This window comes from Bombyx mori, chromosome 15 (assembly GCF_030269925.1).
Source record: "Bombyx mori chromosome 15, ASM3026992v2".
Taxonomy (NCBI): domain Eukaryota; kingdom Metazoa; phylum Arthropoda; class Insecta; order Lepidoptera; family Bombycidae; genus Bombyx; species Bombyx mori.
The window spans coordinates 2,806,541-2,831,406 of record NC_085121.1 but is presented as its reverse complement, the minus strand read 5'-3'; the positions used below and the strand labels follow the sequence as shown (position 1 = coordinate 2,831,406).

At 40.8% G+C, this 24,866-nt stretch overlaps 1 protein-coding gene and 1 long non-coding RNA gene across 3 annotated transcripts in view; one reads left to right on the top strand and one right to left on the bottom strand.

Moving 5' to 3' along the window:
- The window catches only part of LOC101741356 (uncharacterized), a 138,480-nt gene that overhangs the window by 9,405 nt on the left and 104,209 nt on the right, over positions 1-24,866 (bottom strand). For both annotated transcript variants that reach the window (XM_062672411.1, XM_021349555.3), the window contains exon 2: positions 21,445-21,512. In XM_062672411.1, the coding sequence (XP_062528395.1) occupies positions 21,445-21,458 (14 nt within the window). In that variant the 5' untranslated portion in view covers positions 21,459-21,512. The remainder of the gene's footprint in view (positions 1-21,444; positions 21,513-24,866) is intronic.
- The window catches only part of LOC110385623 (uncharacterized), an 85,380-nt gene that overhangs the window by 40,795 nt on the left and 19,719 nt on the right, over positions 1-24,866 (top strand). The gene's annotated exons all lie outside the window — the stretch shown is intronic.

Sequence of the window (24,866 nt, the reverse complement as noted above, 5' to 3'; positions counted from 1 at the left end):
TTCGATACGAACCAAACGAATATTGCTGATATTCACGAATCGGTACGATATGCCGATGCGCATCACATCGAGTAATATCGTGTATCGGCTGATATCGTTATATAGATTTCGATTCACGAATCGGTACGATATGCCGATGCGCATCACATCGAGCAATATCGTGTATCGGCCGATATCGATATATAGATTTCGTGCGGGGCGATATCGGATTCAACGATATTGCTGCGATATATAGATATTGAATCTAGATACGATTTATATCGCCCACTCCTATTGTATAGATAATAAGCACCCAGACAAAGAGCAAACAAACCTGTAAATCACACGTAACGTCAAAGGCGCTTAGGTAAGTATTGGACCACCGAGTCGGTCAATAATTATACTATTATTTATCAGAACTTGATACCTTAATGTGTTTTCTTTTTCTGATAAATACTGAGCTTAAACTGATTTTGCTACGTTAGTTAATTGTTATCCTTAAAAAAAAGCAGAAAAGTGATAACAACTCGCACGACTTAAACGCCATACCATAAAATTTAGAGATAGGAATTGGGAGGAGTAATACATGTATATGGGTAGGATAAACTATATAATCCATAGTTCGCTAATGTTGTAAGGTATGCATACGAAGTTCTCTGACCTCAAAGATGTTTTTTTTATTGATTAAATCTGTGAACAAGTTCATGGCCTACACAATGAAGCCCGCAAACTTCACAAGGTGATGGCCGCCACCCTCTTAGGAACACGAGGTCAAAAGTATTATAATTGTATAACGTCTGTCTTAGACATCAAACAACGCTACGCAATGTGCGCATGGTTAGTTCGGTGTAAAAAAAAACAGCGGTACTTAACCGCGGTCACCGTCCTCGTCGAACCCGTCGCTTGCGACGAAGGGCTCGACGAGTAAACTAGCCCATAGACACAGCCCACTGAGTTTCTCGCCGGATCTTCTCAGTGGCTCGCGTTTCCGATCCGGTGGTAGATTCTGTGAAGCACTGCTCTTGCTAGGGCCAGTGTTAGCAACACTCGGCTTGAGCCCCGTGAGCTCACCTACTCGCCCGATTACGCTGACATAGCCTCTCAACAAGGCTATCAGTTTTTGGTAGGAAAAAAAAGATGTTTAACCGCGGGGATTTAAGACCTGCCATCAATAATAAGGTTTATTTTCGCGATTTTTATTTAACCCCATGCCATCTGTGTTCCTCTGAACGAGAAGGTTTATCTGATAAGCATAATGCGATCATCCATTTTTATTGATGGTCTGCTATATCTGATGCGCAGTAATCATGCGTTATACAATTAATTACAATAACGACCCTTTGAAGAAAACGATGCATGCGATTTTTTCGAGGAATGGGTGATATGATTCGGTAGACCCACGGTAAGAACGTATTATTCGGAGCTTGCATACATGTAAGCTCCTAATATAATGTCGTTACCGCGATTTCATTTTTAGCATATATCTTATGTTACATGTTATCTTCTATTATAACAACGCTCTGTTCTAGCAATACCTTTTCAATCAAGGTCAAGACATTCAGACACGTGTACAGCAATAAAAAACACACACCCACATCACGATTTCTAATAACTTTAAATGAGTAGCTATGAACTGTTCATCTATGGTCAGCGAATCACCAATTTAATCGGGAAACTCTAAAGATTAATTAATAATCTACATAGAATAATGAGGCCATGTTTCATTCAATAAAAGTACTTCCTTACGGATATCCACATAACCGCAAGCATTTCCTTTAAGATCGCACGTCCCTTTTTAAGGCACTAGATAGAAAAAGGACGGTTGCATTAGGGAGTTCTGGTTGACAGCACAGGCGTGGCAGCATATGGCGTCCAGGAGTTTCCGAAGGCACCTGGTGTGACCGGAATAAAGGTGCGGTCGGCCCGTTGGAGCAGAGTTTAATGAACGCGAAACCATGTTGTAAAATTTAATTCACAAAACAGTTACTCGTCTGTAGTAATTAATTCCACGTTGACTTTCTGTAGGTGTATGAAAACGGTAAATCAACGTCCATAAAGAAATCTCGAAATCGGAGCCGTAGCGTCGGATATCCGCGATTAAATTACAATTTGGTAATTGAAATTGGATTTAAATGTACATATATTTAGTGACTTGTTTTTTATTTCCCTTGTAGGCAGACGGGCATACGGCCCATCTGACGGTGAGTGGTAACCGTCGCCCATGGACTACACCAATGAGTCCAATGAGTAGAGCCAAGCCGCTGCCTACCAAACGGAATCAACTTGTGCTTATTATATAATGAGCATTTTTTTTTCAAAGATAGTGAGAGAGACCATTTTAAAAGGTTGAAGTTCTAAAGAGGTACTTTATATTTCGTTTTATATAAATCAAAACTTTGTTACGAAATATTCGTGATAGATCTCTCGGTTGAGATTTGATCCATAAGTTTACACGATACATGACTGACTTAGGTAATGACCAAGAGTCAGCTTTTTTTATCAAATGTCTCATGACACTCTGGATAGAGGCCAAAATTAATTGTATCGTAGTAAAACTAATCTTTAAACATTTTGCTTTATTTTATTGATGTAGGGAAGAATCGGATCCGGTTAGTGACAAAGATATTACCAAAGGATCCTGCAATAATAGCAGTACTAAAGATATAAGGTACGGGGACATGTGTGGTATTGAAAATTATACCTTAATATCCGATCAAGTATGGCAACATTCAAGTTAAAAACATGAACAGTTTCCAGCGGCCACGACAAGAGGGTTCTCATGTCGTGCCGCCTTCTCGAAGTGATTTACTTAACTCTACCGTTCCTCTTAATATCCTTAATGGATCATTATAGTGATTTCGAATCACAATCGTTAAACTTTGAAGAGTTGTTTGGTACGCGTCATTCAAATCTGAAAGGCGACTATGAAATATTTTCGCGTGCCCTTTAAATTCACAATTCAAAGTTACCATACCGTTGTAATGATCGGTCAAAAACTATACACTCCTCTCAATTGCAACTTTAAAACAAGAATAAATCAGTACGTGTACAGAAACCAAACTAAATAGTGAAAGTCATGAATTATTATTGTGCTGTATGAGTCATATGTTGTGTACATTTTGTTAACATTCTGCACGAACCCTGTGCTTGTGACATTATTACGCGAGACATCCTTGCGTCATGCCCGGAATACATTCATGATCTTCTATATTAATTGTAACGGTCGTAAGGTGTTTTTCCACCGGACTTTGTTAGGGATATCATCTGACCAAAGGTGAGAATCAATGATTACTAATGAATGATGATTACTTTGTCGTTATTCGACTATAATTAATTGAAATTATAAGTTTGAACATTATTATGGTCTATTGTCAAACACTCGTATACTTCTACAATATAATCACAGATCTCGCTAAATCTACACTATAGATACAGTTAAATAATATTAAAGACAAACAATACTAATCTATTCTCAATTTGACCACAGACTTTAAACAATAACAAAAGTTTGACAATAAACACATATATAATAATAAGTGTCCAATACATGGTAGTGTGTGTAATGTTTTTTTTTATTGATTTAATGTATTTTTTAAGCATAATTAAAAAAAAAATTACATTCTGCACTCTACATCTATATTCTCTATAAGCTTGGGAAATTTCATACTCCTCCGTTTGCGCAATTTTCGTAAAAAGGGGTACAAAGTTTTTGCTTTGCCTATTAATTTAAAGATCAATAAATGTTTATTCTGTTCCCTAAACGACAACAACGATTTTCTAAACCACAATATATAATAGCATTAACTATAAAATAAGATAAAACTATGGTAGCTGAGCTTAGCTCGGCTGAAGTTATCACCGATAAAATAAATCTAGCGTCAAACTTCGTCTAGGCGGTTATTATCGCAGACGAAAAGGCCGGTATCCGATAACTTCAGAACGGAACTTTACCTAGAACAGCTGGCGTTGCAGTTGTAAAATTTGTTCATGGTCCAAGAAATCCTAGTGGTTTAATGGGTAATACGACCGGTGAATCCAGCGATGCGAGGCATATTTCTAATAACATACAAACATACGTACCCAAAACGTGTTCACGAACAACTTTAATGTTGAATGTATAATATTGTGTAGTGATAATCAAATTCGCGTGTTTATCCCCCCTCGGTTTCGACTTTACGGCTAATGCGTAAACGATTGGTGTACTTGACGTTTCAGCTCTGTTCGTAATTGGATAATAAACGATATGTACCATTTTTAATAGTAAATTATTAGTATTATTATATGTACTATTTTGAGGAACATTTTCGAATCGCGATCATACATCATCATTATTCTCCCAGTCACCTGGGGTTGGCGCAACATGTTTTCTCCTTCCATACTCCTCTATCATATACCATTTTTTCACTCACTCTTCCTTTATATCCTTACACATTCATAGTTACTCTCATTTTCATTTCGTCTCATCACATATCCATACGAATCACGATCATACGTCACTTTAAAAATATTTCACTAAGTTATCGGGAGTATAAATATTATAGTATCCAGAACTACACTCAAATATCTAAAGAGAACGGCTCTTTGTATAGATGATATTATTATTGTCTCTGGAGTGAAATGATCGAATCTCGAAATGTTACGCCCGACGTAGTCTCGTATGTTAGCTCACACGCACCGTTGCTCCCATATCACTTCACTAGTAGTTCAGTAAATATTGTAGGCCGACCATAATTTTTGAGCTTTTTTTCTGTGCCTTGGTTTTCGGAATAGGTACTAACTGCATTTAAAATTATTTCCAAATGCCATCGTTTTTAAGCTCTTCATTGTTTGCAACTTTTACGATAACAATAAGAAAATTCATTAGGAAGGAAAACAGAGAAAATAATTTTTAGTTAGCACGGACGTAGACAGTGACTGATGATAACCGTCTGCATCTCTATTCTAGAGAAGATTACGTATATACTCGTGCAGAATATTGTCCAGTTCTAATTTTTAATGAATGATCCTTAATTTTTTCACTTCCAGTGGTCCCGATCTTAATTTTTATTAAAATCGAATGAACTTGTAACAGATTTTGTGCTGTTTCTATCGAAAAAACTACGCTTTAGTAGTATGGGTATTAATACGTATTAATGTGTATTTCATAATTGTCCTAATTAAAACATTTTAAATTTCAGTTCTTGAATGCTGTTCCCATAGAATACAGCACATTAAAAGTATCTATCCCTTTATGGCAATTTGGTTATTGATGATTCAATTCAAATCGTAATTATAAAAAGTATCTATCCCTATATGGCAATTTGGAATTTGAGGATTGTATTCAAATCGTAATTTATTGCTTTTATTATTTAATTACCTCCATGCTTAGAAACGGATGTCATATGCTCTAAAACTGAACAAGACCCATGAGTGCTAACATAAAAATATGTATTTTTTACACCTAAAATACGTATACAAATTTCGTCCAATTAGATTTAGTAGAGGAGAAAGAGGTCGAGCGAAGAAGACATGGATGAAGTGTGTGAATGACGATATGAGAGAGAGAGAGAGAGAGAGAGTGTGTTCAGATGACGGCTGATAAAAGAGAATGGAATAGAAAAATTCGCTGTGCCGACCCCACCTATTGGGATAAGGTGGAGAGAAAGAAGAAGAAGAAGAAGAAGAATGGTAATTTGTTGGTGGGTTAATATAGTTGTATTGAAAGCCCATACGGGTAGGTTCAACTATCGTCTTGTTCTGCCGCGAAGCTGTCATTTGTTCCAGTTTGAAGGGTAGGATATCTGTTAAGCAATTGAGATTTTGAAGTAATGCCTCAAAGTGAGTGATGCGATGTCTAGGGCTAATCACTTAACACCAGATGAAACATAGCTCTGGTATAAAATGTGTCTAAAAAAACCCGTCATTTTGGATATCCTACAACCAACCTATAGTGAAGTGCTTGAATATAAAATTCGAGATACATTTTTTTTATGCCTTAAAGTTAAGAATTCAGAATATATATTATAATATATTATATCACGGTGTTTTGTTTGTAATTCTTCAGAATTTAAAGTTTCAAAGGTCAAGTCAAGAAGTTTCAAAGGTCAAGAAGTTTGAAACCGTCGTGACCCGATAAGACTCCCGATGCAGTCGTATCTAGCCATGCAACGGTGTCCGAATCTCGCAGGCATGTACCATTTTTTCTAATGAAATACGTACTTAACAAATGTACTTCCGCGGTGAAGGAATAACATCGTATAAAAAAAATAAACCCGCAAAATTATGATTTGCGTAACTAGTGGTGGAAGGATTGGTAAGAACGGAACGTATGAAAAGAATGTGGAACGGATCGTTAAGATTTAAGTGAGAGAAAACTGAAAGAACGGGAAAAGAAAATGCAAGACGGAAGTACAGAAGAGGAAAAGAAGATGGCGAAGACGGTTAAAAATTGAGCAAGGCGTATGTAATAAAAGTGTTAATTAATTTTTAATTATTATTATTATAACAGAAGTTTTTGGAACCGTGAAAGTTTTATTTTATGCGCTGTGATCCCTATTCTACATACATAATATGTTTGCAAACACATTAACTAAAAATACACATTAAAAAGCATCGTAACATTGACAGTTGTAGTTGCTCAAGGAAGCTAGGGTGCTATTAAAAATTATAATTTTTTTGATTGCCTTTGTAGGCAAACGAGCATGCGGCCCACCTGATGGTAAGTGGTCACCGTCGCTCATGGACGTCAGCAATGCTGGGCAGAGCCAAGCCGCTGCCTACCATTAGATATGAACTTACTTACTTACTTATATACATTACTAGCTGTACCCGCCCTCTTTGCTGGGCATTTAAATTTAACATTATTATTTCTCACCCCCACAAAGATTCTCTGGTGTAGGCAACTGGTGTAGGGAGTCCAACACTCATATAAATATTAGCCTATCCATTAAGTAAATGTATTTTCTACATGGATACCAAGTTTCAAGTCAATCGAATGCATGATTCAGTAGTTATAACGGAACATCCATTTACTGGTGGTAGGACCTCTTGTGAATCCGCGCGGGTAGGTACCACCGCCCTGCCTATTTCTGCCGTGATGCGTTTTTAAGGCAGCCGTTGTAACTATACTGAGATCTTAGAACTTATATCTCAAGGTGGGTGGCGCATTTACGTTTTAGATGTCTATGTAGTAGTGTCTATGTAGTAGCTCCAGTAACCACTTAACACCAGGTGGGCTGTGAGCTCGTCCATCCGTCTAAGCAATAAAAAAAACCTCCGTAAAAACCACTGTAGATTTATATATTAGTATAGATATAGATTAAAGCCTTAGACTTAATAAATTATAAGACATTAAAATTGTAACACATAAGTCGCGCGCGTGCAGACCGCCAGCGAAAGCGATCGGCGTCTTTATAAATACATTACGTAACCACTATCGGTTTACTTGCATTTATAATGTAGCGATAATATCGTATTTGTTCAAACGAATTCGGTATTCGTTTGAATGTAATTCGACAGGTTGGTAATGAAGGCGCTCGACTGAGTCAATTCGGCGGACATTGGTTGTGTTGTATCACCGGCATCATAAGTTCGACGATGAAGGAATGGCGTCGTATGAATTAAATGAGTAGCCAAACGGGTGAGTATTAAAATCCTGCTTATTTCTGCCTAAAAACAGCCATTCCGGATTGAAGTTTTTTTTTATGATTGAAAGATTACTGGTGGCCCGGAGGCCTTTCCAGTTTCACCAGGTCAGGCGGGCGAGCAAAGGCTCAGCCAGGAGGGGTGGGATTTGCTAACAACTGCCCGAGCGCCTCCGAAGGAGACTTAAAAAAATCGAGAGCAATTGCTTCACGAATGAATCTACTACCGGATCGGAATCGCGACCCACTGAGAAGATCCGGCGAGAAACTCAGCGGGCTGATGCATGGGTTAGGTTGCACGTCGACCTCTTTGTCGAGTTCGACGAGTACGGTTACCGGGCCTGATTGAAGAGTGAGACAGTTGATGTACATTATCATTGGGACGACCTCATACCTCAAGGTGGTTGGAGGAGTTCACGTTATGCTTAACACCCGTGTGTCAGTGTGCGCTTCTTCCTACACACTTAAAAAAAAACATTTCGAAGAGGCATCTAAACTAAATCATTAATCTCGTCGTTTTCGAGTCCGTGTTGTTCGTCTTTTAACAAACAGGCTATTTATAAAAATAAATAAAACGGAATTGTCTGTTTGTAATATTAAAATAACCGCTTTTTACTACATGTATCTAAATTTATATACGTTACTTATACCAAAATTTATTTTTTTACGATTCTTGTCTGTCTGTCTGTTTGTTCCGGCTAATCTCTGGAACGGCTGGACCGATTTTGACGGGACTTTCACTGGCAGATAGCTGATGTAAAAAGTAGTATCTTAAGCTACTTATATCTTAGAAAAAAAATCTAAAATAATTTTCTAATGAAGTAATGTTTTGTTAAATTCCACGCGGACGTAGTTGCGGGCACGGCTAGTCTTCAATAAAACCAGTGTTTTAGTCGGCAATAAACTTAGCCATGACCGGAATTATCAAGCGGAATCCTTGTAGTACTTTAACTTTTGTAATTCAAAGACCGCGGCGGCTAGAACGGAGAGCCAGGTCTCTCGGGAAGCGGTGATTTAGAGGTTATCTTCCATTAATGATAGCGGCTTCTAGACAATGCAGGCATGTTACGATGACTTATTTAGGTAGTTCTTTTACAGAGAAAGATATGAAATTTATTTTTCCTCGTTCGTGTCCCGCGTGAAAAGACAAATACAAGTTTTGTGTGAGTTGGTCGATCCGGAAGCAATAACGAGTTTTATTTTATTGCGTAGATGGGTGGACTAGCTCACAGCGCACTTGGTGTTAAGCGGTTGCTTGAGCTCATGGACATCTACAACGAAAATGGCGCCACCCACCTTGAGATATGTGTTCTAAGGTCTCAGTATAGTTACAACGGCTGCCCCCCCCCTTCAAACCGAAACGTATTACTGCTTCACGGCAGAAATAGGCGGGGTGATGGTACCTACCCGCGCGGACTCACAAGAAGTCCTAAAACCAGTTAAAAAAAAAGTGCGTGCGTACAAAGTACACATGTCAGAAGTGAAACTTTTTTGGCGAACTAATTTATAAGTTTTGCTTATATTTATACAAATCTAAAACTTTAGATTTCCGAGACTTAGAGGAAGGGAAAAGGAAGATATGTTCCCGCCAAAAGTGTGTCAAATGTCAATCTCAAACCTCAGTGTTGACAGTCACATTAGTGTTTAGATTTCTAAATTGTAAATTACTAATATTTTGCCAATTGAATTGACTAATTTAATTTCATGCAATTTGATTAATGTTCCAAATTCTTATCATTTCATTTCAATTCCTATTAACATTTTTCACAAAAAAATTATAAAATATTAGGCTGTATGGTATGATACATTTGCCTTTCCAGTTGGAAAAATACAACAACTACTACTACTGACATTTGACAAGTACTTAATTTCAATAGTAGTTTGATGTCACTTCCGTTGCATACCTGCGTGACGTTCTGTAAAAATTTTACCCCCCATGCGCCTAAAGAAGTTCAAAAACAATAATATTAAAAGTTAACAATAAAATAAAATGTGGTTACCATTTGGAAATTGTAATGTTTTTAATGTTAATTTTATAGGAGAGGACGAATTTTATGTGCAAGAAAACTTTGTTTTTAGTTGCGTAAGCTAAGTTAACATTCACGGGTCGTATGAGCTAACTTTTGGGACTATGGAGAGACTTCGTTTCTCTCTTATTATTATGCATATTTCATGAACGGTAGGTTTTTTTTATTGCACGTGTACGAGCATACGGTCCACCTTATGGTGAGTGATCACCGTCGCCCGTGGACCTCAGCAATGCCAGGGACAGAGCCAAGCCACTGCCTACCGTTAAGTACTCTCCACAAGCCTCGTTTGAAAAAGGATATGTCATAGCGCTCGGAAAACACCGTGGAGGGGAGCTCATTCCAAAGCCGCAGGTAAGGTACTCGGAGTATTTGTTTAAAATTAGCTCAATACCACATTTTTTCTATCTTATTGGCACTAGAGCAAAACGTTCGCCTCTATTACGTGGAATCGCTTCATTCATCGAAAGAGATCTATATGAGATCTCTTTACCACGTAAGGTTAAGCCTGGATGGAATGAGCTCGTTCCCTAGGGTTTTTATTTATTTATTACTTAGCTGGGTGGACGTGCTCACAGCCCACCTGGTGTTAAGTGGTTACTGGAGCCCATAGACATCTACAGCGTAAATGCGCCACCCACTTTGAGATATAAGTTCTAAGGTGTCTTAATAGTTACAACAATATAGTTTCCCGAGAGCTATGTGATTTCGTTCTTCAAACGAGGTTTGAAACTCCTTAGCTGTAGGCAGGAGTTTGGTAGTGCTCTTGGCATTTCACGTGAGAACTTGCTACCAAACGGGCAGTTGGTAAGCTTCGCGAAAATTACCACGTGATGATTCAAAATGTCCGTATGATACTGTTGATTTTCCATTCAAAATATTCCTGTGATACTATATAGTTAACACATATAGATATATGCTTCATTTCATAAAAATCCTGTTCTATTTGCCTATTTCGTTTTCCGAATACAAATCCCCATTAGTACTCAAAGCCTCATTGCTGGCGATCGAAACAAAACACATATATTTTTTATACCACTTTGCCACAGCGAATATCCCTTTAATCCGATCCCATATGCGCTAAACCGTGAAGTTTTTGTACACGTGACGATTTTCTACCCTTTGCCGAGAGCAATGTACGACAAAAATGTCCGAATCCACGCACTTTTTGATAAAAGTTGCTCAGAAGCGAATTGTAATGTGACAAAAAAAAATCGCAATCAATATCAATACTTATTTTTAGATCTTCTTAAAGCACTATACCTTTGCCTTTTGCAGAAATAGACAAGTTCAGATAAGTACCTACCAATAACTCCGGACTCAGAACACATTCTTACATGGATGACATTTATTTATTTATTTATTTATTTAGACACACCAACAGCAATACACACAAAACATTCAAGCTTAAAATTAACATATATAAAATTAAGTACTGGTATGTAAGCCAGTTACAGGCATGTACAGCAATCTCTTATAACACACTATGACATGTTACAGCAATATATATATTTGAAAACAACATGAAAACAAGAGCTAACTACACACACTACTAACTTTACAGATTACTAAATAAGAAATAATGCACATATTTATATAGTAAAAAATTATAAACAAAAATTATAAAACTATAAAAAAATTAAAATTAAAAAAGTCGAGCGCGGCAATGCAAAAAATAAAAATACATAGAACAGACTGCGCAATGTAATCAGAATGACATTCTCTCATCAATTATAAACAAAGGAACTTGGATACTAGTTTGTTTTTGAGACCAGGACACGTGTCGTTAAAAATGTCAATGCCGTCAATTAATGCACATATTTGGTTAAATTCACTGCAAATCTTTGATAAAGGGGAATATCTAAGGAGGTTTGTTCTACTTGCGGGAATATGGAAAATTTCAGTAATAGGATGCCGTGGGCAGTGGCATGGAACGCTAAAGTTGATTTTCTGAAGTAAGTGGCTACAATCTATGCTTCCGGAAATTAGTTTTTTTAGGAACATGATATTAATTATTCTACGACGGTTGCCGAGCGATATCATTTTAAAATGTTTAAGACGTAGATCATATGTGGTACGGTAAGAAACATATTTATGGTATATTTTGAAATCATCAACAAAAATGTAGTTCAAAATCTTGTGTTAAAAAGTTATTACCCTTAACATAATTTTTGTACACTACTACTACATTACACTAGCTGGGTTCTAACCCCGGGCGGAGATTGGGCGTCGAGTGTAAGAATGCAGGAGAGTCGTTTAGTGGGTAAGGTCCTAAATTCCGTTTCTTAGGCCCACGGTCCGCTCCTAACACCTGCAGACCGTCAAGTCCCACATACCCCGCAGCGGGGGCCTTGTAGGAGATTCGACCCACCACCCGAGTAAAAAAAAAAACAAAGTCGTTGTATTCGCTGATCAAGCGTAACATGATAACGGGTTGTTCATTACATTTGCTCCGTTTCTAGATAGAGGCGGAATCGAAATTGATGCAACGCGGAAATTAATTTGCATACCAATTAGAGCGGCTTCGAAGCTCCAGTTTACAGACACGTGGCCGTGGGCACGCTCAGACTTCATTATTGAAAACGCAATTTGTAAATGAAATTACGGTAATGTATATGTGATTGTTGATTTGAATCTTCTCAAAGATTGCAGTTTATTTCTGTACTGGTTACAAATAGTTTAATTAAATCTATTGTGTCTACAAAAAAATTTACCAATACTTTTTAATAGCTTCCAGTTTTCGTAGACATCATAGCATGAATGTCTTCAGCTACCTCAGGATATGAATAGAAGTCTTAGTATGATGGCTGTACCATCTTCCAAACAGCAAGACTGCTTTGCGACAGAAATAGGCAGAGTGGTGATACATACTCCAACGGACTTACTATATTCCCTACCATCAGTGGTGAAAGCGGTTTTTATCAAAAAAATCCTACTAATGAATATCTTATTCGTATATCCTTCCTAAGCCTGTGTCCACCCAATGCAGAACGTAGGTCTCTTCATATGCTCTCCATTATTTTTGGCCTTTCGAATTCAGTCCGTATTAGCTATTTTGACAAGACTCTTGCTCCATTGGATGTCTGTCCACAATTTATGAACATATCAAATAGAAAATTTCGATAATTTGTTGTTACACAGAAATATAAGATACATAAAGCACAAGAAACTTTCATTTTTAACTATAGCCCAAGGGTACGGTAACCAACTAACACTATAAAACTGGTAAATTCATTTCAAATTCAGATAACTCGAAGGCGTCTTTTTGTCCCTCTGTGCCAATTAAACATGCAACAGAGTTGGAACAGCACAATTCTGTATTCTCAGTAACTGAATAAACTGTACAAGGTTGGTTGTGATAGGGTTGACACCCTTTCGTTTTCTTGGTCTTTACAGCGATTTTGGTTACTTCATCGAAGTGTCAATGGTTATTGTATTATTGTTGTGTCATCCTTCCGATCCGAATACTTGGTCGTTTTATGGCAGCAATAGGTTTTGGAGATCAGATTTTCGGCGCGCACTATCCGGTACCAAAGACTTCGTGAAGTCGGAGTGGTGAAGCTCTTTTTTTTTATTGCTTAGATGTGTGGACGAGCTCACAGCCCACCTGGTGTTAAGTGGTTACTGGAACCCATAGACATCTACAACGTAAATGCGCCACACACCTTGAGATATAAGTTCTAAGGTCTCAGTATAGTTACAATGGCTGCCCCACCCTTCAAACCGAAACGCATTACTGCTTCACGGCAGAAACAAGAGGGGCGTTGGTACCTACCCGTACGGACTCAGAAGAGGTCCTACCACCAGTAATTACGCAAATTATAATTTTGCGGGTTTAATTTTTATTACACGATGTTATTTCTTCACCGTGGAAGTCAATCGTGAACATTTGTTAAGTACGTATTTCATTAGAAAAATTGGTACCCGCCTGTGGGATTCGAACACCGGTGCATCGCTAGATACGAATACACCGGACGTCTTATCCTTTAGACCACGACGACTCGATGAGGTTTAGTCAGAAGTCGGTTTTGCGGGGCGGGTCTTGCGTGGCTCATGCCGCGTAGCACCTCGCATGCTTTTCGCAAGGCGTAGTCTAATTCCTCCCTCCCGGTAGGTAGATAAGAAGAGACCTCGGTCTTTCCCTTCTCCCTTTTCTTCGCTGGAGGCGTTGGATTCCAACAGAACCTGATCTGTAACCCCCCTCGACTGGGTATCCGTAAACGGATTCCCCAGCGTTGAAATAAGGCATAATGGAAATATCCATGCGGGCTATAGCAATATTTCTTAACGAATCGTACTCCAAGCTAACCGTCGCTTTTTATCTAATCGTAATTATCATTAACTGAAAGGCTGATTAAAAAAACATTGTTCTTCATCGGTTACCCTGAATGAAGAATCGGCGGTCATTACCGTGACTTCATAACAACTAAAAGATCTGCGAGAGGTATATTTGATTTTATTATATTGTTAGGACGTCTTCTTTCTTGCCTACATTTCATTTCTCTTTCTATTGATCTTATCCTAGAGTATCAACTGGAAAAACTGCTGTAGTAACAGCTATTCTCTTAAGCTTTTAGTTGCATACCAGCCCTACCTATGTGGTAAAATTATCAGATACGGTACCGGTAGCTCTTGGTCGGGTCAAGGTCAAACAAACCGTAGCTCTACAATCTCTTGATTAACTGTTTAAAAATGCACTACCATTTCCACAAATATTTATAGAGGAACTAGCTGGCCCGGCAAATGTTGTTTTGCCATATAATTTATTTCTAGGAAAGATAAATAACCAAGATACCGACTGCAGCGCCATCTGCCATTAATACGATCAACGTAAAAATATATTTGGAGTATTGGGAATCTCATCTACTGAAACAATAGCCGTTATCATGCAATATTCAATTGACACTAACTAAGGCACAAAAGCAAGTACACTAGACCCCAAATATCAAAATATCTTTCACAAAGATACTGAACGCAACCAGAAATCGAATCCTAGCCTGTGGTTTGGTAATCAGGATCTCTAGCCACTTGCCAAAGAGGCGATCAAAACTTGAATTGAATTTAAAACTTATTACTAAACGATTGTCGAAGGTACCCTTCAAACAGCCAAATAAAGTACATACAGCCTGTACATGATTATAGAACCCGATAGGAAATTGATTCGGCATCAAAAAACGTTCAACTAGTGTTGAACAGCAGAAGCAGCTATTATGTACAGTAATGAGGGTCGTGAGACCAGCAACAAGTGTCATGTTATTGTGGTTCGTGTCTTGGAAAATAGGTCTTTTTTGTGGTAAAATAAAAGTGATAATATCTATGTTTTTTTTTTTTTTTTTTTTTTTTTTTTTTTTTTTTTTTTTTTTTTTTTTTTTTTTTTTTTTTTTTTTTTTTTTTTTTTATGATTGAAAGTTTAGTGGTGGCCCGAAGGCCTTTCCAGTTTCACCAGGACAGGTGGGCGAGCAAAGGCTCAGCCAAGAGGGGTGGGATTTGCTAACAACTGCCCGAGCGCCTTCGAAGGAGACCTAACAACTCAAGAGCAATTGTTTCGCGAATGAATCTACTACCGGATCGGAATCGCGACCCGCTGAGAAGATCCGGCGAGAAACTCAGCGGGCTGATGCATGGGTTAGGTTGCACGTCGACCTCTTTGTCGAGTTCGACGAGTACGGTTACCGGGGTCCCTAAGTCTGCCCCTAGTATTAGAGCTGAAGGCATCTAATGCAAAGGTTATTGGATCTGATGGATCCGTAAGGACGTGTCTAGGGCGTCGACGGTGACTGGCTCCTGCATGATCAGGATTCGGGGAGTAGTCAGCGGCGGCAACGATAAGGCGATTATCATGACGCATAGCCTTATCGAAGTATCGTTCCGACGCTGACTTCATGTATTTCCGAATTGATTCGAGGCCCAGGTCGTCGTGTAGGTCAACGTTCCTCACGAACCACGGAGCCCCGACAGCTAACCTGCAAAAGCGGGATTGTAGGGATTGGAGGGTGTCTATGTGTGTGCGGGCCGCGTGAGCAAACACCACACTCGCGTAAGTCATGACGGGCCTTATGCAAGTTTTGTAAAGTGTCACCTTGTTCCGAAGGGACATTTTACTCCGCTTACAGATCATGGGGTAGAGTCTACCGAGAATAAACGCGGCACGGTCACGGACTGATTTTATATGCGGGCGGAATGTCATCGATGCATCCAGGGTCACGCCCAGGTACTTGACCTTCCTGGCCCAGGGTATGGGTTGTCTAAAGAGAGTAATCGGGGGTGTGAGATTCCTCCTCCTAATCCGGGAGGAAATCCGTGTGGAGCTTCCCCTCTGAAATAGCACCGCAGTACTTTTCGCTGGGTTGATGTCTATGCGCCATTTTCGGAACCACTGTCCTAGGGCTAGGGCTGCGCTCTGAAGCTTCTTCGCGATTAGGGACTTATTTCTACTAGAATAGTAAACAGTCGTGTCGTCGGCGAATAAAGCTAAATGGGTCGGCGGCGACCGGGGAATATCGTTGACGAATAAGCTAAATAGGAGGGGTGAGAGGACAGAGCCTTGCGGGACTCCAGCTGTGAGAGGTCGTGGGGAGGAGCGGGTTCCCTCGACTCGATATCGAAAAGAGCGGTTCGACAAGAAGTCCCGTATGATGAGCACGAGACTATCCGGCACGCCCATGTTGAATAGTTTGAAAATCAAACCATTGTGCCAGACTTTGTCGAACGCTTTTGCGACGTCGAAGAAGAGAGCTCCCGTGTATAACGGTTTTGGTCGATTAAGCCCCACAAGAATGTGCTCCGTGAGGCGGTGCACCTGTTGAACGCATGAGTGATTTGTACGGAATCCGAATTGTTCATCGATAAGAATGCCCTTGGATGAGACGAAGTCTCTGAGGCGTTTGTAGAGCAGACGCTCATACAGTTTGCCTAGAGACATGAGGAGGCTAATCGGGCGGTAGCTCGTCGGATGATTTTTTGGTTTACCGGGTTTATGTATGCCGATAACGTCCGCTTCTTTCCACACCGCGGGAAAGATACAGTTCGCCATAGCGGTATTGAAAATAGATGCCAACATCACGATGAGTTGGACGGGTAGAAGTTTAATAACGCGGTTGGATATACCGTCGGAACCGGGAGCCTTGCGAGGACGTAGGTCTTTGATCAAGTCTTTAACTTCCATCGGGGTGACGGGTGGTAACGCATCAGAGGGTGGCAAGGAGGCTCTGCGTTCTACCTCACTGTCTACTAATTCTACATGAACAGGGTCCACGGATTGAGTGCTGGGCGTGCACTGGGTTTGCAATGTATCGGCCAGCAGCTCTGCTTTTTCGTCATCATCGAACGCCGCGAGTCGGCCTGAGGGGCCTACGAGGGGGGGCATAGTTACTACCGTATCCGATTTGAGAGTACGAGCTAAGCGGTAGTAAGACCTTTGGGAGGGCGCGAGTCCTTCTAAGAAATCAGACCATCTGGCATCTCGGACTTCGGCGATGCGAGACTTTACGTCGCGTTGTAGGGCACGCATTCGAATACGATTTTCCGCGGTAGGATACCTGTCGTAGGCGCGTATCGAGGCGTTCTTAGCTCTAAGGAGTTCCCTAATATCGTCGGACAATTTGAAGCGGTGAAGGAAGTCCTCCGCTACAACTTGTTTCGATGACCTATCTAATGTCGAGGTGATGTGTGACGTTAAGATGTCTATGGCTTCAGCGGTATCCTGAGGAGACGGGATAGAGTCCGGGTTAAACGGGAGCGATGGTGGATCAGATTCAGCCAGGCTGATGCCCAGCGTGTGCCAATCCACCACAGTCCTCGTGACGGGAACGGAATCGGGAGCGCGACCGAGCTTCATAACGACGGGACGGTGGTCTGAATCTAACTCTGAAACTACTTCGATCGAGTGTAAGCGCAGAGTTACGTTTTTTAATAACGCTATGTCGAGTATATCCGGGCGATGCGCGATATTTAGCGGGTAGTGAGTCGGGGTTAGCGGAGCGACGATATCGAAGGCGAGATCATCGACTAACGCGTCAAGCCGCCTGCCATTCGGGGTTGTGGTGTGTGAGTTCCACCTGATGTGTTTACAATTTAGGTCGCCCGCCAGAATGACAGAGCTCCCCATACCGAGCAGCGCCTCGATATCACTGCTTAGAACGATCTTATCCGGTGGAAGATAAACGGACGCGATAACGATCGGCGCGTGTCCCGTCAGTGAGATTCGGCACACTGATGCTTCGATATTAGCGAGCGCGGGAGGATCGAGCGGGACGCAATGCAGGGCTCTTCTATAGTAAATGACGGTACCACCACCACGGGCAGAGAGCCTGTCGTTCCTGACCATGTTATAGTTCGCGATTTTAGGGTCACGGCGCGCGGGCTTAAGTAGGGTCTCCTGCACTAAAAAGATATCAATTTGGTGGTCACGCAAAAAGTCAGAAACCTGATCACGTTGATTTGCGAGACCGTAAGCGTTAAAAAATCCTATCGTTACGGATAGGGGCTTTATTCTACTTATATACGCCATTGATTACCGGCGGAGTGAGGGGAGGACGTACGTATTTAATGACGCGTATACGTCGGCGTATTCTTGCACAACGGCGATAAAGTGTTGTGCAGTGGAGGCAGCGCGAATGGCGTCGCCCAAAGCGTTAACGCGCTCAAAGTTGATCGACTGAAAGAAGTCGATCGCTAAAGCGAGATTGTCGGACGCGGTCGGAGGGCAAGTCGCGGGAGAGGGACGAGTCGCGGGGGCGGGACGAATCGCGGAGGAGGGAGTTGTAGCCGTGTTCGTGTACGGCAGCGGTTTTGCCCAGGCCGAGACACTGGGCACCGCCGCCGGAACGATCGCTGGCTTAGCCTGCGACGCAGAGGGTGCCGAGGCTTTGATGTCTGGGCCGGAAGCTCGGAGGCGGTTTTGGCGGGCGACGCGGCGATTTATTTTAGGGGCTCGGGGGCAACCACGGTAATTCGCGGGGTGACCCTGTGTTCGACACAGGACGCAGCTAGGCGGTTCCGTCGCGGTTTTTTGGTCGCGAGCGCAGAGGGCCGTGGCGTGATCGCCCAAACACTTAACACATCGGGGGCGCGCGTGACAGTTACGGGAAGAGTGCCCGTACAATTGACAGTTATGGCACTGGCTAGGAGTGCCTTTTTTATGGGGGGCTTCGACAGCGATACCAGAGAGCCTACAGACGGTCTGTGTGTTAAAGATTTTCTTACCCTCGGGGGTAGGCTGGAGAGCGACTAGAACCATATTATATGGCTCCCTACCGCGACCGGTGTGCATACGGTGCACAGAATTCACTGGTAGGCCTTGTTCTAACAGGTCGGCTTTTACGAGCTCTACATCTAACTCTTTAGGGATTCCGCGTATTACAACGCGGAGTTCGCGCTCCTCCTGGAGCGTATACGTATGGAAACTTATACGCTCCTTACGGAGGTAAGAAGAGAGGGCCCTATGGTCGTCGGGTGTTTGAACCTTAATTTGAATGCCGTTCGCGAGGTTACGGGCATTCGTGAAATTTATATTTTTGGCCTTAAGGGCCAGGCAAACTCGATCCCAAGCTGCCTTCTCCTGAAGGATAACCGGGGGAGGGGTCTGGGTTTTATTTTGTGCCACCGGACGCGGCGACGGAGTGGCACGGGCTGGGGGCGCAACGGGAGTCTGAGGGCGGGGGCGCGACGCGTTCACGGCTTTGCTAATTTTAGCGGCCGCGGGAGCTCGAGACTCCGCGGCACGCTTCTTACCCTTCTGTACCAGGGTGAATCCATCCGTCGATGAGGCGGGGGCGAGGTCGACCTCCATGTCCGAGTCAGAGTCGGAGCACGAGGAGGCGGGTGCAGGCGACCTACGAGCAAGTGTAGGTGTTTTAGAGGGCGCGACGGAGGCCGCGGATGATCGCTCAGCTGAAACGATGGTCACGGCGGACGACGCAGCAGTTTTTCTCGCCAGTATAGGCGACACGGGAGCGGAATATCTATGTTGTGACATTTTGTAATACTATAAATGTAATTGAATTTTTCACTAGTCATGTCCACATCAAGCGGGTCTAATACAACCAGTCTTGCCATAAAAGTTTCAGCAGTAAAACTTTGTAAAATGTAGTTCTACTAACTTTACTTTTGGCAACTACAACTTTATATTGACTATCATCAAATTTATTCTAAGTGCAGCCACTGCGACTTTACCTAAGCTTGTTCGAGTTATTTTTATCAATCATTCCAATCAACTTTCTAATAAAAAAAAAATTAATCTGTCCTGTTCGGGACATTATTTGGGTCATTTAAATTAGAAGGTTCGAATATTAGTTCATACATTCGTATCGGTAACAGTTTCACCTTATCTAATTATCTTCCATTTCCATTATTTTAGTTGGCGTTTGTGAGCCTGTACCTATTTTCACGTCCTGTTTTTTTCCATTTTGCAACACAAAAGTTCGTTTTGATTTATATCGTATAATTCAGAATACAAACAAGTTAATTATTATATTACTGTAATGGAAGCATCGCTGACACGCCTCTCATGGCCCGCGATTTAGGGCTCCTGTGACTTTTAATACAAAGGTCTAACAAAATAAATAGTTTCAAAGTAATAAATTCGAAATGGGATGGTTAGTAAATAATTTGTAGAATTCATAAATTTGGTAACTTCTTCATTCGTCGCTAAAAGTCGTCGTAAGGGCCCCTTCAGAAGGGGTGTAATATACATCCCTTCTGAAGTTCATTACAGCAAGTTCCCGTGTTCTCGTCTTGTCTTTGTGCAATTAAGAATGCGGTATTTATTTTCAACTTTATAAGCGAGCGTTGCAAGGTTTTATGAGTCGTCGTGAGGTTGAAGCAGTAATCAGTTCCAAGTGTTACACAGCTCTACTCAATTTGGGTTCAACTCGGTCAAGTGTTATGATAACGTTTTCTGTTATTTTAGTGGATATTAGTACTTTTCTCTCTGACTACTGCTGTAATTGTATTCGTTAATTAGATAATTTCAGAGAGATTGTTCGATTGTCATAGGCCAAAGTGACCAGAAGATTAATTTTTTCACTTTATTTTCAAATTGATTTCACGATTTCCGTGCAATCGAATACTTTCAGTACAGTCAAACAAGCATTTGAATCGAAATAAAATTAATTGAATACATCAATTTGGATTTCAATTCTTTTAGATTCACTCATTTAGATTCACTCATTGCATTAGAGTAAGATCTCAAAAACAATTTTATAAAAAATACTGTCCAAAAACATTTAATCATATAGTGATAATCATATAGTGATAATGATTCGACCATAAGTTTGTGGATATGTCTGTGTTTTTCCCCCCCTACCTATGTTGATAGCGTTGAGAGGCTATTTCAGCTTCGCCGTAACGCATAGATGAACTCACGGGGCTCAAACCGGGAGTGTTGCTAACACTGGCCCTTGCAAGAGCAGTGCTTCGCAGAATCTACCACTGGGATTGGGAACGCGACCCACTGATAAGATCCGGCGAAAAACACACTGGGCTGTGTCTGTGGGTTAATTTACTAGTCGAGCCCTTCGTCGCAAGCGACGGGTTCGTAAGCACGGTGATCGGAAGTCTGTGTGATGAAGGATTGCGTATATAAGAATTTTAACTCTCAAAAGCTTGAAATAATACATAGTTGAGAGGTTCCAAGTAAGTTAAGAAGTCTTATTGTCTGAATTTCAATTTATATTTGATTGATTCTATATTGCTGCCAAAATAAGAAACCAATTCATCACTTTGGCCTTCGCGCCAAACAATAACTGAAAGGAATATGTGTATGTACATTTATAGTTAACTAAAAATTTTTAAATTTCAATATTCTTATAACATACCTCTCAGAATCCATGGTGGAACTTTTAGCTGGTAGTATCCAGTTTTGATGGTTAAGTCGCTCTTCTTTCTGTAACAAAATAATAACACTTTATTTTCGCAGTCGGTAAGTTTTTTTTAAATTTTTTATCAAGTTACATATAGAACCATAAGCATCCGCTTCGCATCAGCGCCGCTTAGGTACGATTGAGCGAAATAATTGAAATATATTTATTTAAGGCAGACAATCACACCTGGTATAGAGTGTGGAGTGGTCATTATGACTTATGGACAGTAACCGTACTACGGTCATCATTAAAGTACAGTCCACCAGTGAGGGCTCCTTTCAAGCCTCGTTAAAACAGAGAGACTAAACGAAACGCATTACTGCTTATACCAGGCGGGGTGGTGGTACCTACCCGCGCGGACTCACAAGAGGTCCTACCACCAATAGTATCCTTTTTGTCCTCGGCGATCTTGATAGCCAAGGTTATTGGCAGGCCAATGAGCGTCTGTACTAGATCAGACCAGCTAGGTGAGCGTCCGCGTGATCTGCTGTCACAACCATCAAGGATGGCACTCCAAGGAGCGCTTCAGAGCTGATTTGAACTCTAGAAACGACTGATCAGCCCCGGAGGCAGTTACGATGTTAAACCAAAGACTTTCCATTGAACGTACATTACAAAACAGGACACACAGAGTAACAAAATCAAGAGATTCGCCTACGTAATAACGTCTGCATTCCTTCGCGGCGCGACTTTTGCATACATGATAAAACACAATTATTCAAGTAAACACACACATAGGAAACTATCGATATGCAAACGACAAACAAATTAAAAGTTGAATTTCACTTGGAAACAAACACAAAGTTGCAAGTAGCGGAATGCAATTTTCTAAACAAGGTACAGCATACTGTTTGTGTAAACAAATTGCTCGTTTGTATGGCAGAAACGATTTTGTTGGACGTCTGTGGTGCGAGTGATGGAATATTAGCGTTTTTACTAATTAGTAACATTACAAGATATTTCTAACTATCAACTATATTGTTTCCTAAGCAATTCGGACCTCAAAGAGAGCGGCTCCGACCACATTGCGTCTATGACCTTCAACAACTACTAAATACCAGTGGTCTGACATATAACTGCACATTCGCGTTTTTTTTTTCAATTGAATAAGCGACCACCACCCTGCCTATTTCTGCCGTGAAGGAGTAATGCGTTTCGGTTTGAAGGGTGGGGCAGCCGTTGTAACTATACTGCGACCTTAGAACTCATATCTCAAGGTGGGTGGCGGCATTTTCGTTGTAGATGTCTATGGGCTTCAGTAACTACTTAACACCAGGTGGGCCGTGAGCTCGTCCACCAATCTAAGCAATAAAAAAAAAGAGTTACGTTGCTCGGAGAATGTTGGCTGATTTACAAACAAAATTCTTAAACTTCTAACTAAATCCGTGCAAGTTCCTACCTCGTACGAATAAATACACACATCTACAAGATCATTCAAAGAAATTATACAGTATTAACCTGTTGGAACTTGTTATTTATTTAAAAAAATATTGTTGTTCGCATAGATAAGTATCCTAACCCTCTCTATAACTCTCATTATTTCTGCCGCCCCCCATCCCAAACATAGACGTCGACAACTTTGGCTGCATTCTTTTTTTGTGTTAGACGCTTGTGATTAGACCATTTTACAGATGTGGGGAAGTACGACACAGCTACACCAAGTGCGTATAGCTTAAACGCTTGCAACTAGGAACTGTTTTATTTGTACGGATGCTTTTAAAGTCGAGAGCGGCTCTCGGGAATTCAATTCCATTTTGCAATTCCGCTTTTAACTTGATATTTAGGTTTTTTTTTTGCTCGGTAAAGATTTTCAGTGGGCTGCGATAGGTGAAGTATTTTATTTATTAGATCTTGTGAACGATTAATAGTTACGACTTAATCTCGTATGAGTTTCGTTTTATTATTGTGATTCCGAAACACCGGAAACATTGGTACCCAACACGTCATTACGGATCCTCCCGATCCATTAACGGTGCTTTTAGGTACCACAAGCACCGGTCACCGTTCTCATCGAACCCGTCGCTTGCGACGAAGGGCTCGATGAGCGAATTAACCCATAGACACAGCCCACTGAGTTTCTCGCCGGATCTTCTCAGTGGGTCGCGTTTCCGATCTGGTGGTAGATTCTGCGAAGCACTGCTCTTGCTAAGGTCAGTGTTAGTATCACTCCGGTTTGAGCCCCGGGAGTTCACCTACTAGCTAAGGTTACGCTGAAATAGTCTCTCAAGGCTATCCGATAGATATTGTAATATCCCTGGAAGTTATGTTTTTAAAAAAAGATGTTAACGCATCGATGTAACGCCTTGGTCTTTGAACCTATTTATTTAATGCTAAAGATTACAAGTCGCGGCGCGTTCTTAAGCTTTTCGCATTCCATCCGATTCTCTAGCAAGCCACACGAACAATGATTATCCCTTAAACTGTAACACAAATAATGTACAAGTTGACATTACTCAGCACACGGCCAAAGATCTGCTCACGAAGGCTGCGGAGAAAGCTGACTGAATAAATAATATTCTCGAATTGGAATTGGGTATTCGTACGTTTCGAATCCTTTTGGTAAATCGAAGAACGTATGTTCCGTTTATTACGGTAATAATTCATATCCGTTAAATCGTGTTCTGTAAACGAAATGCGAATAATCTTGTTGAATTAAGAATAATGAATGTTTCGAGACTAGGCACGTCCTGAATTCGATTACTGCGAGTGCATCTTGAAGTTATACCACCGCAGAATATGGCTTCAACTTCCGCTATCAAAGGCAAGTAGTAAGTTGTTTCTTGTTAAGCTACGAAAAGATCGATATGAAACTTAGCTTGTTGGAAGGAAGTTCCTTACGGCAGGCTTGGAGGGGATAGAGATTTTGCTGCGCGACCGAACTGAAAAAAATGTGATAGTAAAACCGTAAGAAAAAATCCGTGGAAAAAAGTGCGTGGAATAAAACCGTTAAATGAGACGGTGGAAAAAAGTGCGTGGAATAAAACCGTTAAATGAGACGTGCGCAGGCGCGACAGTCGCATACACAAGCGAGTAGTGTATAATACCTTTCTCTTTCTCTTTCTTTCTTTTCGTTCTCTAATCCCTTTTCTCTCTATTTAGTAATTATTTCTATTTCTATGTAATTTTATGTTGTCAACCAATAATAAAGAGATATATTTTGTTATTTTAATTGATAATTTGAATTACATTTTTTTTTATTTTACGTAATTTTGTTGTTTCCTAAAATACTGAATTTCCTAAATACTTTCCCGTACTTAAATAAAAACGAATCAGCAAAATTTAAGAGAAAAACCAAGAAAACCTACATAAAATTGAGCACCATTTCTTTTTTTGCAATTTGTGTCGATTCTACATTAGCCGAAGGAACTTCGTTCCTA